The sequence below is a fragment of the Nicotiana sylvestris genome, chromosome 5 (genome assembly GCF_000393655.2).
Source record: "Nicotiana sylvestris chromosome 5, ASM39365v2, whole genome shotgun sequence".
In the NCBI taxonomy this organism is placed as follows: Eukaryota; Viridiplantae; Streptophyta; class Magnoliopsida; order Solanales; family Solanaceae; genus Nicotiana; species Nicotiana sylvestris.
Window position 1 is genome coordinate 141,048,393 of NC_091061.1, and position 18,587 is coordinate 141,066,979.

General features: G+C 36.6%; 1 protein-coding gene across 1 annotated transcript; it reads left to right on the forward strand.

The window, feature by feature from the left end:
* The first annotated feature begins 521 nt into the window (after positions 1 to 521).
* LOC104227049 (ABC transporter F family member 5) lies at positions 522 to 6,031 on the forward strand. Its single transcript, XM_009779182.2, has 9 exons — positions 522 to 1,616; positions 2,512 to 2,853; positions 3,030 to 3,170; positions 3,318 to 3,497; positions 3,610 to 3,765; positions 4,625 to 4,726; positions 4,837 to 4,965; positions 5,308 to 5,412; positions 5,733 to 6,031. Exons 1-9 carry the CDS (start codon positions 786 to 788, stop codon positions 5,826 to 5,828), a joined length of 2,082 nt encoding a protein of 693 aa, XP_009777484.1. The 5' UTR covers positions 522 to 785; the 3' UTR covers positions 5,829 to 6,031.
* Positions 6,032 to 18,587: the final 12,556 nt, after the last annotated feature.

The window sequence follows — 18,587 nt, forward strand, 5'->3', positions numbered from 1 at the left end:
TAAAGTTGTATTAAGAAATAAGTTTTCGAAGTTGAGATTGTGTTTGGACATGTATTTTGATTGAAATATATTAAAATTTTGTGATACAATTTTTTTTCTTCAAAATTTTATAAAACTGATCAAATTTTATGAACAAACAATATTTTTAATTATTCAGTGAATAATCTCCATACAATCTACAGGTAGCCCGGTACACTAAGCTCCCCATGTACGCGGACCACAAGAAATCTATCATACGCAGTCAAACCCTGCATTTCTATAATTATTTTCATGACTCGCACACGTAACCTTTTGGTCACATGACAACAACTTTACCGGCCAACGATTCTCCTTCGATTTACCAATTCCACACAATCAAATTTTCCATTATCCGCAGAGGCAGGCAACATGGAAATTTTCACCATCTTGAATGGCAATTGACAAAGCTAATAAGTCCATTTTTTTAATCTTACAATAGTATGAAGAGATAATATTACTTCATAAAATAAAAAAGGAAAAAAAAGGAAAAAAGGGAACAAAGAAAAGTTTATTTTTCTTTAAATTTCTCTCCAAAAGCTTTTTATTCTTCTTCTTCTTCTTCTTCATCCTCATGGGCTGATAAGAGAAAAGTGGTTTCTACAGTGAAGATAGAGTCTCTCTCTTCCATTTTCTTCACAGAATTATAGAAGAGAAAACCTCATTCACCCTCAAAACCACTTTACTACCCTCATCATACCCTTTATCCAATTCTTCATTGAACCCTAAACTTCTTCAAACTCCAAATTTTACCCAGAAAATTTTCAAGAATGGACCTTGCTACCACTTTCCTCACGGGCAGAGCCAATCTTCTTTGCCCACGTGTCCTCTCAATACCGTCTAATACTTCTCTGAAGAACAGCACTTGTACTACTGTTTTCAATAACCCCAGAAGAAAAAACCTTAGAATTTCATCAAAGTTACAAGCCGTAGCTGTTGAAACTGCTGAAACAGAGGTAAAAGATGATATAGAGTCATTATTTTCTAATAATTCAAATGAGGAAATTGATTACAGGAGGAGTAACAGGCAAAATACTAGTGGGGCTTCAAGTATTTCATCTGGGGTTAGGCTAGAAAATGTTAGTAAAAGTTATAAAGGTGTTACTGTATTGAAAGATGTGAGTTGGGAGGTAAAAAAAGGTGAAAAAGTAGGTTTAGTAGGTGTAAATGGTGCAGGAAAAACAACCCAATTGAGGATTATATCTGGTTTAGAGGAACCTGATTCAGGGAATGTGATTAAGGCAAAAAATAATATGAAGATTTCATTTTTAAGCCAAGAATTTGAGGTTGAGTCAACAAGAACTGTTAAAGAAGAGTTTATGAGTGCATTTAAAGAGGAAATGGAAGTTGCTGAGAGACTTGAGAAAGTTCAGAAGGCAATTGAGAAATCTGTTGATGATTTGGAGTTGATGGGGAGGCTTTTGGATGAGTTTGATTTGCTGCAAAGGAGAGCACAAGCTGTGGATTTGGATGTTGTGGATGTGAAAATTAATAAAATGATGCCTGAGTTAGGATTTGCTCCTGAGGATGCTGATAGGCTTGTGGCATCATTTAGCAGTGGCTGGCAAATGAGGATGTCTTTAGGGAAGATCTTGCTGCAGGTATGAGATGTTGGATTATATTTTCCTGAATTTTTTTGTTTAATGTGTCATGTGTGGTTAATTACTGTTGTAATTCCTGTGGATATAATACTTGACTTTATGTTTTGTGCATGTATTTCTTGGATGTGTAATGCTTTAATTTTTGGCTTTACTCTCAACACACCAACTATGGTAATATATTGGCGTTAAGTGTTAATGAGTCAAAGAGAAGGAGAGCCGCGGTGCAACCGTAAAAGTTGCTGCCAAGTGACCAGGAGGTCAGGGGTTCAAGTAGCGGAAACAACCTCTTGCAGAAATGCAAGATAAGGCTGCATACATAAGACATGATGTGATCCGGCTCTTTGCTGGATCCCGCGCATAGCGGGAGCTTAGTGCACATGGTTGTCCTATTAATAAGTCAAAGAGCTTGTTAAGCCTCTATCAGCCAAAAAGATCTAAGTCTAGATGTTGAGTAATTTGCTTCCCAGTTTCGAACATGACTACTATGCTTCAATTTCAAACAAGTTGGGACTGGCTAGAATCCTCACTTACCATGTTCCCCATTTAAATTAATCTCAGGCCAAGATTATATCAAATAAAAATAAAGTGAAAAGTACTAGAGATTTCTATTTTTTTAATGGCATAAGAGTCTAATAAGGCTAAAGTAATTTGCCTTCTAAGAAGGATCCGACAGAAGTATGTTGCTCGAAGTCGGATCCTCCAAAAGTAATGCATTTTTTGAGGATCCGACATGGGTGTTGCGAAAATTCTAGAGGATCTGAGCAACATAGCTTCAAACAACATATTAGTCCACTTATCCCATGATATATATCTTTGGTTGATGGGTCTTAGACTTGGCAAACATTATGTGTAATTATTATTTTTGCTTGGGGAGTAACATATTTGATTTTTGCAGGACCCAGACTTGTTACTACTGGATGAACCGACCAATCATCTTGACCTTGATACGATTGAGTGGCTTGAGGGTTATCTTAATAAGCAAGAAGTTCCTATGGTCATTATATCTCATGATCGAGCTTTCCTTGACCAGTTGTGTACAAAAATTGTGGAGACCGATATGGGTGTATCTAGGACATATGAAGGAAATTACTCGGATTTTATTATTTCAAGGGCTGAATGGATTGAAACACAGAATGCTGCATGGGAAAAACAACAGAAGGAAATTGAGCAAACGAGAGGTTTGATAAGTAGGTTAAGTGCCGGAGCAAACTCAGGTCGTGCATCTACTGCTGAAAAGGTAACTAAAGATGTCTCCATTATTGAACTGTAACTGCAATATGTTTACTTTCCACAGGAATGCACTCTTTTGTGTGTGTGTGTGTCTGTATTATGCATACTTGTTAAAGGTATGTTGTACCTTTTATTTCAGACTTTGATTACTGATGTCATCCTTGTGTTTTTTGGTGATAACAGAAGCTGGAAAAACTTCAGGACCAGGAACAAGTTGATAAGCCATTCATTAGGAAACAAATGAAGATTAGGTTCCCTGAACGTGAAAGAAGTGGAAGAACAGTTGTAAATGTTAAAAATCTGGAATTTGCCTATGAGGATAAGGTAACATAAAACATTGACAGTGAGATTTTAATTTATTTCTTGTTTTGGGGACATGTTGATGACAATTAGTTAGCGTTATCTAATTGGGTTGGCTGTTGATGATATTACTGGGTTGGCTGTTATCTTACATTTCATTTTTACTGGCAGGTCCTTTTCAAGAATGCAAATTTGACAATTGAGAGAGGAGAGAAAATTGCTATCATTGGTCCTAATGGTTGTGGAAAGAGCACTTTTCTTAAACTGATTATGGGTTCACTGAAACCAACACGAGGTGAAGTTGTGCTTGGGGAGCACAATGTACTACCAAATTACTTTGAGCAGAATCAGGTGTGTCACCTTTGTAATCTTCTTTGGATCTTTGGTGGTGTTTTTACCCGGTTGTCCATGTGATAATGTGACCAAGTTGATGTTAATCTGTGTTCATTTTTCTTTCATTAAGGCTGAGGCACTCGATTTGGAAAAAACTGTTCTTGAAACTGTAGCAGAAGCTGCTGATGACTGGAGACTAGATGATATAAAAGGACTCCTTGGACGCTGTAATTTTAAAGCTGACATGCTTGATAGGAAGGTTTCCTTTTTGAGTGGTGGTGAGAAGGTAAGACGATATAAGCAGCTTTTTGTATCTTCTCTGCGTAGTGGTGACAGGGAGAGAGATAGTGTTTCTCTTTTGTTTGTTTATGTGTTTTTTCTTGGTTATTTGATCTTTATCCTTTGACTGGAATAATTACTTTGTCTAGTGCTCCCTTCTTAAATTCAAAGCCATATGATCATTACCCTTTCGCAAATATAAACATTTTTATAAAACCGCTTTAGCTGCAAACAGGACTTGGCATCGATAGAGGCAATATCTGCTGTTGCTAATTTAGCTTAATGAAAAATGTCTAGTACTACCTTTCTTACCTATGAGCCATCTTGCTCTAGTATTTTTATGATGCTATATGGTGGTGGCTTGTTGGTGAATGTAAATCATTAGTATGATTTGACACGTTAATAGGTTTCTATTGGCTGCACTGCTGCATGTGATCAAACTTTCAAGCTCATTTTGGTTTTGTGAGCTTTACTTTTGAAATGTACAATTGTGGTGTTTCTGTCTTTACTTCCAAGATTATCTTTAACTTTTGACCAACAGCCTTGATGTGGGGAAGAAAAGTCATCTTTTCATTTTTTGAGGCTTCCGAACAAGAATCTTAACTGATAATTTATCCAGGTGTCTGATAGGAGTGTGTATTTATTGTGACATTTCACCATCTAGCAGTACCAATTTTAACTTTCGTTGTCGGCGAATATTTATTTGTACTAGATTGATCTATAAATTTTGTCTTAACTGTGATGGCCTTATTTCTTGATATTTTACTCAGTTATCCTCTTCTTAAGGCTAACTACTACTTTTGCGCCTGTCTGGGGTAATTCTCTTGTTCTTGTTTTGAACTTATGCGTCAACCTTGTTTGTTTAGGCACGTCTAGCCTTCTGTAAGTTCATGGTGACCCCTTCGACTTTGCTTGTACTGGATGAGCCTACCAATCATTTGGATATACCGACAAAAGAGATGCTTGAGGTACACTTCTCTTCTCATCAGTCCCTACATATTTCATGTTACCTTATACATAGATGTATTCTTGCATGAAACTTATTGATGTGCAATTTTTCTTTCTAATCTGTCTGTAGGAGGCTATTACGGAGTATAAAGGCACCGTGATAACTGTTTCGCACGATCGGTACTTCATAAAACAGATTGTTAACAGAGTGTTGGAAGTAAAAGATGGCACTTTACATGATTATGAAGGAGATTACGATGTAAGTTTCTAAGTCACTCTCTGGCCCGGCATCTTATGGCTATTAAGGTTGTGATTGAATGTTTTCAAAATATTGATTAATACATCAGTAAAATAGTCACATGCAACACACGAAATTGTTTGCTTTCAAATTGTGTCTCCTTGAGTTGCAACACCAAATATTGATTTTTGAAACGGAATGATTATCTTTGCTTAAACATTTACTTTGGTGGAAATGTGTTATTCGGTCTGATCGTGAAAAAAAAGTCACTAGTAATTAGCAGTAATATTAAAATTTTATTACTTTCATGTGGTTTCTGATTCTCTTTCTTCGAGTCAATGAACATTTACGTGTTGTGTACAGTATTATTTGGAGAAAAACCTTGAAGCAAGGGAAAGAGAGCTTGAACGCGAGGCAGAGATTGAGGACAAGTCTCCAAAAGCTAAAGCGAAATCCAAGATGTCAAAGGTAACATTTGCCCTGTCTTAGATCACACAACACAATAGCACGGATTCATACACATCCGGAGAGCTTAATTCCCTTTAATGTTCTGCCGGTAGCATGCTCTGAAATTAGCCTTGGCGTAACTGGTAAAGTTGCCGCCATGTGACCAGGAGGTCACGGGTTTGAGCCGTGGAAACAGCCTCTTGCAAAAATGCAGGGTAAAGCTGCGTACAATAGACCCTTGTGGTCCGGCCCTTCCCCGGACCCCGCGCATAACAGGAGCTCAATGCACCGGGCTGCCATTTATGCTCTGAAATTAACTTTTATGTTGTCTTGACTGGCAGGCGGAAAGGGAAGCTCGGAAAAAACAGAAAATGCTGGCATTCCAAGCAGCAAAACAGAAGTCAAAGAAATCAAAGAACTCCAAGAGATGGAACTGAAATGGTTTTTTAGATGCTCCCATTCAGCTCCTATGTATGTTCTTTCCTTTGTACAAAGCTCTGGTGAGCTACATTATCTTCCTGCTGTATATATAACAAATAGATAATTATATACTACTAGTTGATTCAGGATGTTCTTGAAACAAGAAAAGCAGGCTGTAATCTTCGCAAAGTTATTGAAAATTTTAGATCAAGCAGTCTAATTCACCGTCTCATCGTATTGGAAAATCAGATCAGAAGTATTGTAGTTAATTTTCTCGCTTTTGTGGAAGTTAATACTGTTGAAAGGATAAACATAGTACTTCCTCCTTTCTATTTTATATGACTATTAATTATTTTCTTATTATTGTTGCGTCTTGGAAAATTTTGAAATATTTAAAGGCTCATTAAGGAGTTCGATGTATGATATGAAGTGTGCGCGGCATATTAGAAGTGATTTAAGGTCTAGGGAGAGCCCTAAAGCCAAGTTCAGTTGGAAACTATACGAAGGGTTAACGTTTTAAATTAGTGCGCACATGGCCTAGCTTCAAACGAGTACAAAGAGTCACGATGTGATTCATATATCAAATTAAAGATCTTCAAGTCAGGTTTGGACAATAGTTTTTAACGGTTCAAACTGTTTGTCATTTGAACTTTTGTACACAGCTATGACCTTTTCATCGAAGAATAATAATGCATTCAACATACGTTGACCTGGAGGACTTGCCGGTGACTTCAAGTTTAGTGTTAAGAGACGGGATTTTTGAGCTCCAAACATGGTCAAGGAGTCAGGGTGCGACTATAATGGAGATTTGTCTAGAAATCAATAAAATCCCAAGAATTCTTAACAGAAGAGATTTTCAAGTTTGAACTTCAAGAGGTAATCTCACTATTCAATCTCCGTATATTGTGTTGCAACAGAAATTATGATTTAATTGAGATATTAGATGAACCCTAGAAGTGGGACTTGTGAATGAGATTGAGTAGTAGGTAGGAATAATGAATAGTGACTTGGAGATGAAAATTGAGCTATGTAGTAGTTTTAATAGTCTCAATAAGGTATTACACACTACGAATTGGAAAGATAAAGTCGAGCCACCACGTTAACGAGAATTTTTGAGATTTTCATTGGCCTTGAGCCTAAGTATAAAATACTCGAATTGTATGAATAATGCATTTGTGAGTTGATATTGATGAATACATATTGTATTATGTAGTTGATCGCATTGTGTCGAATTGGAGCATGCGTTGGACATGTTAAGAATGTTGACTTTGAAAGAAGGAAAATGGAACAAAAGCGAGGCAAGTTAAAGCTCACTCTTTTTGAGGGATTCATGATTTTAGTTAATAAGTGAGATTTTTCTTAAATGTGCGTCTGTGTTTATAGGGACAAGCAGGTAAGAATATCACTATATACTAAAAGTTATGTTGCACATAAAGTGTCATATTATTTTACAAAAATCTTATTTTAAAAGCTTATTGGCAAAATAATATTTGAGGCAAATGTTACAAGTTTTATTAAAATTTATGCATTTATAAAAGTATAAAATGTTATGTATTTGATTTGTTCAAATGGTTTGATTTTGCCACGAGTCCTATGATTTGCTAAAAATAGATCTTTTGAGGTTACTAGACTATAAATATGTTACACACCATGTTTTTTTACATAAGAATACGTCGTAAGTCAATTGATATAAACTAATGTAAATAAGATCATCTTTGAAGGCACATAAAGTGAGTCAATCATGTTATCTTGGAGATTACAAATAGTAGGATCATGAATAACAAGTACCAAGAGGATTGGAAGGCTTAGAAGCTAAACGAATTGAAGAAAATAAATTTCGTCGGAAGTCGACAAGTTGAGAATGTTATAATATGTACTTTCGGGGTGGGACTAGGGTGCTTAATATGATAATGAGGTTATGTTATAAGTTATTTTAGTCGTATAATATCCATGTATTAAGTTTTTAAGTCAAGTGAGTTGTGGAACAAAAGTTGGCAAAGGTCATCACAAGTTACATTAATAAATGTGCTTAAATATTAGGTCAAATATAACTGCATTTTTCTCCCAATACAATTGAAATTATGGGATGATCCACATATCAAATTGAAGATCTACGAGTATTGTTTCCAACACATTAAACCGTTTATCGATACGACATCAAAGTAGAGAGATATTCGCGTTTTCGCGAGACTGCGTAAGCAGCTCCCTATGAAATCCACTTAGGCGGTTGAGAATATCTTAATATATATGTGATGCCTAAAGCCCGTTTTAATTCGTTATTTTCACTCTCTTCAGACCCTAGACACCAAAAAACTTTCTCCCAAAGTTCTCTGATGATCCAAGACCCAAACCAAGGACAAATAACATAAATCAAGTGTCAGGAATCCCGTGGCGCTAGTGAGTTTCTTTCTTCTTGTGGTTGCTGACTTTGTTGTGGTTCCAGCTCATGGGTATTTAAAGTGGTTTAAGTTATCTAAAATACTCTCCCAAGATTTTTATATCAACCCTAGGTGATTTCAAGTCTTCCAAAGTGATTCTAGTGTCGAGAAACCCGAATTGATTACTAGTTTCGCTTCCTTTTTCTTGTGGCTGCGTTGGAAGGCTATTTTATGATGAAGTAAGCTCAAATTTGATTTTTTCTATCGTTTAAAAGTTACTAACCTCTTACTCTACATGTATTGAGTTTATCCTAGTTACGGCTAAGTCGTTGAAGCTAGAACTTGTGAAATATCGATCGAAAGGCTTGTTAGTAATGTTGTTGATTGTTGGACTATTTGGGAGGTGTTCTTGCAGCATTTTATGGCTGGAAAATTTATGGAATAACCTGGGTATATTGTGTTGTTATTATCAATATTTTTCTGAATATAAATAAGAGGGAAAGGGTTCAAAATATAGTATTATTAGACATGAACTGAGCTTGTCGCTCGACGTGTTATTTTGCTGGTTGTATTCCATATAGCTACTGGTTGTTGTTTGGTGACTTTTAGTAACTTATGGTAGTTAAAAGAGGGGAGGTGCTATCCGTTTTTTTGTAGAATATTGGTTCCAAAATATGAGAGTTACAATGCTTATATGATGACGACGAAGTCAGTTTCCTCATTGTAGTTGTAAGAAGATCATATTGAGCTTGTTCGACGATTGGAGAGAAGATTGCAAAGGTATGTTTAGGCTAAAACTTTCCTTCATTTTGGCACGATCTCGTAACTACATGCATTTGATAATGATATATAAAGAGAAGTTCGTACTCCTGAATTTATATGGATTATCCTAGTCCCATAAGTTATCATATTATCCCCTATCGGGAATTTATATTCAGTTAACTATTGTCTTTTTCCAGTCAAGAGAGTAGAGGGGAGAGGGGTGTGTGTGTGTGTGTGTGTGTGTGTATATATATAGAGAGAGAGATGATAAGTTATATACCGAGCCTATTGTGGTCGAGCGCCTCTGAGCAAGCCCAGAATGGCCGAGACACAAAGCCTAGTATGGCCGAGCGCCTATGAGCGAGCCTACTACGACAGAGCAGTTACACATACCGAGCCTTATAGGGCTAGACAATTATATTACTTACTCTACTGAGGGAGTTGAGTCAGTATCAATAGGTAAGCCTATATTCAGATTATCTTTGACTCCCAGTTATTATATTATCAATTCAGTTCAGCTTTCAGTTATTCTGTTGCCTTACATACTCGGTACATTATTTCATAGTGACGTCTCTTTTGCTAGGGATGCTACATTTCATGCCTGCAGGTCCTGATAGACAGCTGGATAGACCTTCTCAGTAGACAGAGTCAAACATCAGCTTGGTTAAGCTCCACTTCCTTGGAGTTACTAGGTCTAGACCTTGGAGTCCATTTTATATATACAGGTTTAATGGGTAGTTCGAGGCCCTGTCCCGACCATGATGCAGTTCAGTTATCTCTTGAGGCTTGTAGACGAGTCTTGTGTATTTTGTATATCAGTATTGTGGCCTTGCCAGCCCTGTGTATATGTTCAGTTGGAGCTATTCTCATTTTAGTTTTATATTTTATTTCATAAATTGTCTTGTAATGTGGCCCTATGGCAAAACTATCACATTGTATGTTCAAAGTCCTTGAGTCTTAGGTTGGTATGCTCGGTCAAGTGAGGCACCAGATGCCAGTCTCGCCTCCCCAGGTTTGGGGTGTGACAAACTTGGTATTAGAGTAGTTCTATCCTAGGGAGTTTACAAGCTGTGTCTAGTAGAGCCTTGTTTATAGATGTGTTATGCACCACATTATATAAACAGGAAGCTACCAGGCATTTCGGAGTCTGTTGCCCTTCTTCCAAATCCAAATCGTGCTATAAAGCTGATGTCATAAGAGTCTGAGTCAGGACTTATGTTTGCTAATGATATAGAGATGCTTGCAATTAAAAAAAAATTACGACTAGCTAGAGGGCTAATACAACAGAAAGTAAGGGCATTAGTAGAGGGAGAGTTCTTGACAACGTGGCCCAGATTGAGGCCCTATTAGATCATGCATACCAGATGTGCACTTTTTTTCCCTTAAGACCCTATATTTAACACACCCCACGAATAGCAGACCATGAGAGTATTAGAAGGTAAAAGTATAAGTATTAACAAGTAAAAGAAGCAAGGTGAAAAAGGGTATGAGGTACCTAGTTAATGAGGATTATCTGTATTTAAAATTCAGGCATAGAAATATAAGAATTTTGAGTTACCTTTGATAGTAACAGAGGTATGTAAAATTGGCCACAACCATCTCAGTAATGCCCTACGGACCTAACAAATATAATTTAAGAGAAGGATGAGATATCAGGATCCAGTTGGGGTTAGAGTAACCCAAAATGGTGGATGGGTTATTAGCGTTAGCAGACATTTCCGAAGGATATTACAAACGTGGTAATAGTTCTCCTTGTGAGGCACCCAGATGGTGCACTCTAGAATAGTACAGTTAGATATGAATACTAGAATGTTCAGAAAATTCAGAAGATAGGCACAATTACTGAAAATATTTATCTTAGTATGGCTCCATCCCCTAGTAAAGAGAAAATTTTAGGTGACCCAAAGAGCCGCGGATGGAGAAAGGGGAGCTAAAGGCGAAAGAATATTTTGTTGACATTTCAAGAATAATGTAATAGGCAGAGATACTAGCAGGAGAATAAGAAGAGAGTAAATGAAACATTACGAGTAAGATGTGATAAAAGGGTAATAATGGTAAATCATAATATGATGGGATGGCATAGTCTATAGTCAAGTAAAGGAAAAGACAAGAGGTGACATGCCTTGAGACTATAAAAGAGTACATTCCATAAAGTCATATCCTTATTTTGAGAAATGAGTTGGTGACTCCAACATGATTACTAGAAGGCTAAGTTAGACCCCCGGAGTAATAAAAATCAGTATGGGCTAGTAAACAAGATAAAAGTTAGGGACAAGAGGATTTGATAATAGTCGACATCGTGAGAATTTCAGAGATTGTGTTTCTGGCAATAATAGAATGGACAACACAAGAGTAATCTTTAAAGTTCATTATGGAAGACGTTTCCCTAAAGCAAGCACTATGAGCAGAGTTAAGCTTAAGAAACTAAGTGTGCCAGTTACACTAGGCGTCACCCTCACACGTAAGAAATTTAGTTATTCCTTGCAGAGAAGGGTTACGCCAAGGCGAGTAAGAGTCAGAGAAGACGTGAAAATATGCCGAAGATGAAGAGGTAAAATATTTATAGGTAAATCTTTATAGCATTAAATATTAGTACTCCCCTAAGGGGGAAGATGGTGTGATATGGTATTAAGTCGGAGTCAAGTGGTTCAGGTAATGATAGAATAGTAAAGGAAGAATGCGGTAAAAAGGCGAAAGGAATGAGATTGCATTTATTCAAATCCTACAGATATGTTACGACTCTAAAACATTATGCAAACACGATGCCAGGGAGAGAAAGTAAGGGTTCTTGGCCAGGATGTTATTGATAAATAAGTGTGAATGGACACTTGATACATTACGAGCCAATGCGAAAGGTAAGTTAAGACAAAAGACATAACCCAAGAGAGGTTACGCAGAATATAAATATGAGCATGAACTGACGAGTAGTTAGTAGTTAATTCAGGAAGAGCCTAGTTATGGCTGGACAAGAGGTCTCAAATAATTCAACAGATCATGCAAGATAAACGTAGTGAAACCCAACACAGGAAATTCAGTCTCACAGATATGACATTGTAATCCTTAAGAAATATTCAGATAGGAGTTGGGATAGCTAAAGGTACCGTATAAGTATTACGAAAATAAAAGAGTGTGCCACTAGGGAGATAGTCAAAATTTCAGTTCTGAAGTAATCCTACGAGCACAAGGGCGTGGAGGTAAGTAACTAACGATAATTATGGGCGAGTAAGAACATCAAAAATTCCTTAGGGTATACGATGTAATAAGCTCGCATCTTACAGGAGTCAGATGGTCTTCCCTAAGTGCTACAACGAAAGACTAGCTGAGGAAATAAGGAAGAAGGCTTCAACATAAGCATAATGACCAAAAGAAGGGATGATCTTGTAACAACGGTCTCACTACAATATTATATGCACTCCATAAGAAAGTGGCACCTATCGTGACTAAGGAACGGGAAATAAAATCCAAAGTAATACTCGAGATCATATGAGTTACATGAAATTCATGTATGTGTGGGCACTAAGATAAGCCAAGTATTCATGCAACAAGTGGCATAACGATCAGGAAAAGTAATTGCTTACGTTTAAAGACAGTTGGGAAGACATAAAAGGAATTAATCGATCTATGACCCAGAGTTAGTTACGTTATGGCCGCACTTAAGATTTTAGAGTATTATCTATGCAACATATATATTGACATTCTTACAGTTACAGGAGACTTCGGTATAAGTTAAAAGAAAGAATTGAGTCCATGTCACATACAAAGGTTTGAATTTTTAGAAGATTATAACATGGATGTTCCATAGCGTCCACAAAAGGTTAAAGTAATAACTAATAACCCGAGCCGCAGATTTGAAGACAGATTAAGCCTACACAAAGGCTGAGAGAGAACAAGAAGCTCGAGAGTTACAATAGATAAGTAAATCAGGAGTCCGATTATTAGACCCAGATTATTATACAAATCATGACTCAGAACATTGCATAATCACCATTGATAGCAGAGGTACAAGAGAGATAGTACAACAACCATATTTTATAACAACTCTATGATAAAGCCAGTTAGAAGAGTACAACCTCATAAGAAGTTAGTATGAAGCTCTCGCCAGATTGTGTATGCACCAGAGATGTATATATTACAATAGAGCTTTAAGGTATTGATATGAATTCCACCTGTGTGGAAGGGAGGTTATGAAAGCAATAAAAGATATAATGCAAGATTTAAAGGTAATAAAGCTAAAGCTAAAGAAGGTACGAGATACTAAAGTGCAGAAGGTTGTGAATAGTCCAGACTTCAGATAAAGGGCTAGAAGCGCCGTGATTCAGTATCCACAAATGATAGTGGTGTCATCAGTGGAATATCTTCCAGCCTATGGTTTCCAGGTACCGAGAGATCTAGTTAATTGAGTAAAGAAGAGTTAGAGACAATGTGATGTCTCACTTGAGGTTCCAGAATAACATAAGGAAATCTATGGTGTTAGTAAGTTAAAGAAAGGTTGCGAGTAGTATAAATAGATATGTGTAGGTAGCAAGCTAAAGTATGGTAGAGCGACAAGGTTTTAGATAGACAAGAGTAAGGATAAGAAAAGGTAAGTGAGAAGGTGACGAGAATAGATAAGTCCTCGGGATTTAGCCCATTAAAATAAGAGAGTTGATGGTTTCCGTAAGTTATAGAAAGCTCGGTATAACCTGAATAAACTCAAAGGTGTCTAAGACTAGGAGCATTTATAAGAGACGGAATGCTTCCATGGTAGTAGAATAAGGGTGTAATTATAATAGATAAGAGGATGGCATTGACGTTTAGACCTTTGATTGAGTAATGATTTAAAAAAAAGGGATTTCATGGATAGCACGAGATTAAAATACCCCCCATAAGATGAATCACGTTGGGTTGCTATGAAATACAGTTATTGAAGTATAGTATCATCCCTAGGTGGATCAAGAAAATCACTTCAGATGTTCCCCAATGAGACGTGAGCCCTAGTGACAATGTACTACGTATAGATTTCAAGTTATCAGTGGTAGATCACAGATCAACATTAAGGTGAATCGACAATAGATGTGTAAAATTTCTAAAATATGAGAGGATATTAGGATGTCATTCTTTAGATGAACAGTAATAAGGAAGCATTAAAGGACTTATATTTATACATATAAGATAAGCAGTGAGAGAGAAACCTGGAGTTCTGTAGCATACCTCGGTAATAATAAATCAAAGTAAGAGTTAGGGTATAGTATGACCTACCTAGAAGTAGTAAATCCATAAGCATATATAACCGAGGCTATGAAACAAAATATAGCAATAGTCGTAAGTTCGACAAAGTACCAAATGAAGAACTTTCAGTACACCTATAGATGCTCAGAGGGACAACTTGTCATAGTTCTGTATATATTCACTAAATGAGGCCTAGAGATGGGCTAAAAGTTGGAGAAAAAAGGAGAGAAGAGTCGCATAGGCACACATAAAAGGACATAGTCGTACAAGCTGTATGACAAAAGGTAGCAACAACTACGAGATTGGAAGAATTCTGACTACAAATCATGGTGTGAGAAAGAGGCCTAAAGGGGGGAATGCCCTAGACTTTGGATTTATTCAAAGAATAGTTGCCTAGATGGTAAGGACATTATTAAATTATTCATAAAAGGATAGGTTATGAGACTGATAAGTGCACCATTCAACATTCGATGACGAATATTACACACTATGTTTTCGTACGTAAGAGTATGTTATAAGTCAATTGATGGAACTCATAAATGAGATCATCTTTGAAGGTACATAAAGTGATTCAATCATGTTATCTTGGATATTACAAATACTAAGATCATGAATAACAAGTACCAAGAAGGTTGGAAGGCTTAGAAGCTAAACAAATTGAAGAAAATAAATTTCGTCGGAAGTCGACAAGTTGAAAATGTTATAACATATACTTTTGGGATGAGACTAGGGTGCTTAACATGATAATGAGGTTATTTTATGAGTTATTTTATTCGTATGATAGTCGTGTATTACCTTTTGAAGTCAAGCGAGTAGTGGAACAAAAGTTGGCAAAGGTCATCACAAGTTATATTAATAAATGTGCTGAAACATTAGGTCCAATGTAACTGCATTTTTCTCCCAATACAATTGGAATTACGGGATGATACACATATCAAATTGAAGATCTATGAGTCTAGTTTCAACCGCATTAAACCGTTTATCTATACTATATTGGAGTAGAGAGATATTCGTATTTTTCGCGAGACTGCACAAACAGCTCTCTATGGGACCCACTTAGGTGGTTGAGAATATCTTTATATATATATATATACACACACACACACACACACACACATATATATATATATATATATATATATATATATATATATATATATATATATATGTGTGTGTGTGTGTGTGTGTATGTATGTGTGTGTGTGTGTATGTATGTGTGTGTGTATATGTATGTGTGTGTGTGAGTGACACATAAAGCCAATTTTATCTCGTTATTTTTCACTCTCTTCAGACCCTAGATACCTAAAAACTTTCTCTCAAATTTCTCTCATGATCCAAAACCGAAACCGAGGGCAAACAACACTAATCAAGTGTCGGGAATCCCGTAGCGCTAGTGAGTTTCTTGTTCTTCTTGTGGTTGCTGACTTTGGTGTGGTTCCAGCTCATGTGGGGGGTTATTTAAAGTGGTTTAAGTTCTCCAAAATACTCTCCCAAGATTTTCATATCAACCCTAGGTGCTTTCAAGTCTTCCAAAGTGATTCTAGTGCCGAAAAACCCAAATTGATTGCTAGTTTCGCTTCCTTTTTCTTGTGGCTACGTTGGAAGGATATTTCATGATGAAGTAAGCTCAAATAGGAGTTTTTCTATCGTTTAAAAGTTACTAACCTCTTACTCTGCATGTATTGAGTTTATTCTAATTACAGCTAAGTCGTTGAAGCTAGAACTTGTGAGATATCGATCGAAAGGCTTGTTAATAATGTTGTTGATTGTTGGACTGTTTGGGAGGTGTTCTTGTTGCATTTTATGGCTGGAAAATTTATGGAATAACCTTTGTGTTGTTATTATCACCATTTTTTTTAATATAAATAAGAGGAAAAGGGTTCAAAATATAGTATTATTAGAAATGAACCGAGCTTGTCGCTTGACGTCTTATTGTGCTGGTTGTGTTCCATATAGCTACTGGTTGGTGTTTGGGCCGTTTGGTGACATTTAGTAACTTATGGTATGTAGTAAAAAGAGGAGAGGTGGTGTCCGTTTTCTTGTAGAATATTGGTTTTGAAATATAAGAGTTACGATGCTTATATGATGACGACAAACTTGGTTTACTCATCGTAGACGTAAGAAGATCATATTGAGCTTGGTCGACGATTGGAGAGAAGATTGCAAAGGTATGTTAAGGCTAAAAATTTTCTTCATTTTGTCATGATCTCGTAACTACATGCGTTTGATAATGAAACATAAAGAGAAGTCCGTATCCTAGTCTCATAAGTTATCATATTCTCCCTTATCGGGATTTTATATTCAATTATGTATTGTCTTCTTCCAATCAAGAGAGCAGAGGGTGTGTGTTTGTATATATATATATATATATATATATATATGTATATATGTGTGTGTGTGTGTGTATTTATACATAGTATTTTCACCACCATCGAGCTATAATCGGTGGACAGGCCCCTATTGGGTAACCTTTGATCAGATGGTAAGTTATATACCGAGCCTACTATGGTCGAGCGCCTATGAGCGAGGCTAGAATGGCCGAGATATAGAGCCTAGTATGGCCGAACACCTGTGAGCGAGGCTACTACGGTAGAGCAGTTAAACATATCGAGTCTTATAAGGCTAGACAACTATATTACTTACTATATTGAGGGAGATGAGTCAGTATCAGCAGATAAGCCTATCTTCAAATTATCTTTGACTCCTAATTATTATATTATCAGTTCAGTTTCAGCTTTCAGTTATTCTGTTGCCTTACAAACTCGGTACATTATTTCATCCTGATGTCCCTTTTGCTGGGGATGCTGCATTTCATGCCTGCAGGTCCTGATAGATAGCTGGATAGACCTCTCCAGTAGACGGAGTCAAACATTGATAACAACTAGGCCGGGAATCCAAATTAGAGTAAGAATTTGAGAAGTAAATGCGGAAGCAATAACAACAAGGAATTGAACAACTAGAATTAAAGAGACGAAAATAAAGGATATGGGACGAATTCAAGGAAAGAATTCCAAGAACTTCCAAGAACGTAAGTTCTATAGCCTTGACAAGATCAAAGTAACAACGTCTTGATTTATGGAAGAAATCAAACGCCTTTACTTAAAAAGCAAATCAAAACAATAGATTCGGATCTTGACCACTTTACGAGTAACTTGAGACAACAATTAATAACTAGTATTAATCGCCTTCTAAGAATACCACAAAGGAATCAAAGATATCATAAAAGAGAAGTAATCTTACTACCTTGAACTAAGAACTAGTAAAGGTTGAAAGATAAATCTCAAAGCACAAGTAACAAAGGTTCAAAAGAACTCTCAAAGTATGATATACTTAATCAATAAATGTTGTGTCTTATGAATGAGAAGAACTCCTTATTTATAGGAGTTAAAAGCACTTAAAATAATGTAGGGGGTTGCTAAAAAGTCATCTAAATTAGGTAGGGGGCTGCTAGGGGTCACAATAGCCATCAAACTTAGGTAGGTGGCTCCTAAGGGGTAACAAAAGCCATCAAAATTAAGTGGGGGCGGCCAAATCCTTTTGGGGCAGATTTGGGCCTTAAAACTATTAGTTTGGGCCATTGGTTTGGACTCCAATTGGGCTCCTTTTGAAACACCCCCTTTTGGACCTCTTTTAAGGTCATTTTGAGCCTTATTGGTGGACTTCAAGGGCTGATTTGGTAACCCAATCTTCCTCCTCTTGGACTTCAATTTGGACTACCAAATAATTGTAAAACTTGGACAATTCATCTCCTTTGGGCTTGAGCTCTTCCTCTACAATTAAAAGCTTCTTTATTTGCCATTGAAGTCTAGCAACCTTAGCTTGCAACTCTTTAGCTTGAGATCTTGTAAATGGCCTTGGAGCTTCCAAAACTCTATCATCTCTATCATTGTCCTTAACTATATCCTTGTTCTTGATGCTATCATTCCCCCCTTCTTGAAAAGAATTCGTCCTCGAATTCGATCCTACATCAAACAAAGATAAGTCAGCAACATTAAATGTGGCACTTACTTGGAACTCACCAGGAAGGTCCAACTTGTAAGCATTGTCTCCAATCCTTTCAAGGACTTGAAATGGGCCATCTCCTCTAGGATGCAACTTTGACTTCCTTTTGGAAGGAAATCTCTCCTTTCTAAAGTGAACCCAAACTAAATCTCCAGGTTTAAAAATAACTTGCTTTCGTCCCTTATTCTTTCTCAAGGCAGTTTGCTCATTTTTCTTCTCAATTGCAAGCCTTGTTTGTTCATGAATTTTTTTCATCATCTCAGCCTTTGTCCTACCATCAAGATTAGCAATATCATTAGTTTGTAATGGTAATAAATCAAGGGGAGTGAAGGGATTAAAACCATAAACAACCTCAAAAGGAGACATACCTGTAGAAGAATGAATTGTTCTATTGTAAGCAAATTCAATCATAGGTAAGTGATCTTC

What these genes read in the sequence shown, in the direction of transcription:
- LOC104227049 (XM_009779182.2), top strand. Translation starts at nt 786, where the DNA reads ATGGACCTTGCTACCACTTTCCTCACGGGCAGAGCCAATCTTCTTTGC. An exon ending in GTGCATCTACTGCTGAAAAG is followed by an intron (nt 2,854 to 3,029) that starts GTAACTAAAGAT and finishes TGGTGATAACAG; the next exon opens with AAGCTGGAAAAACTTCAGGA. An exon ending in TTTTGAGTGGTGGTGAGAAG is followed by an intron (nt 3,766 to 4,624) that starts GTAAGACGATAT and finishes TTGTTTGTTTAG; the next exon opens with GCACGTCTAGCCTTCTGTAA.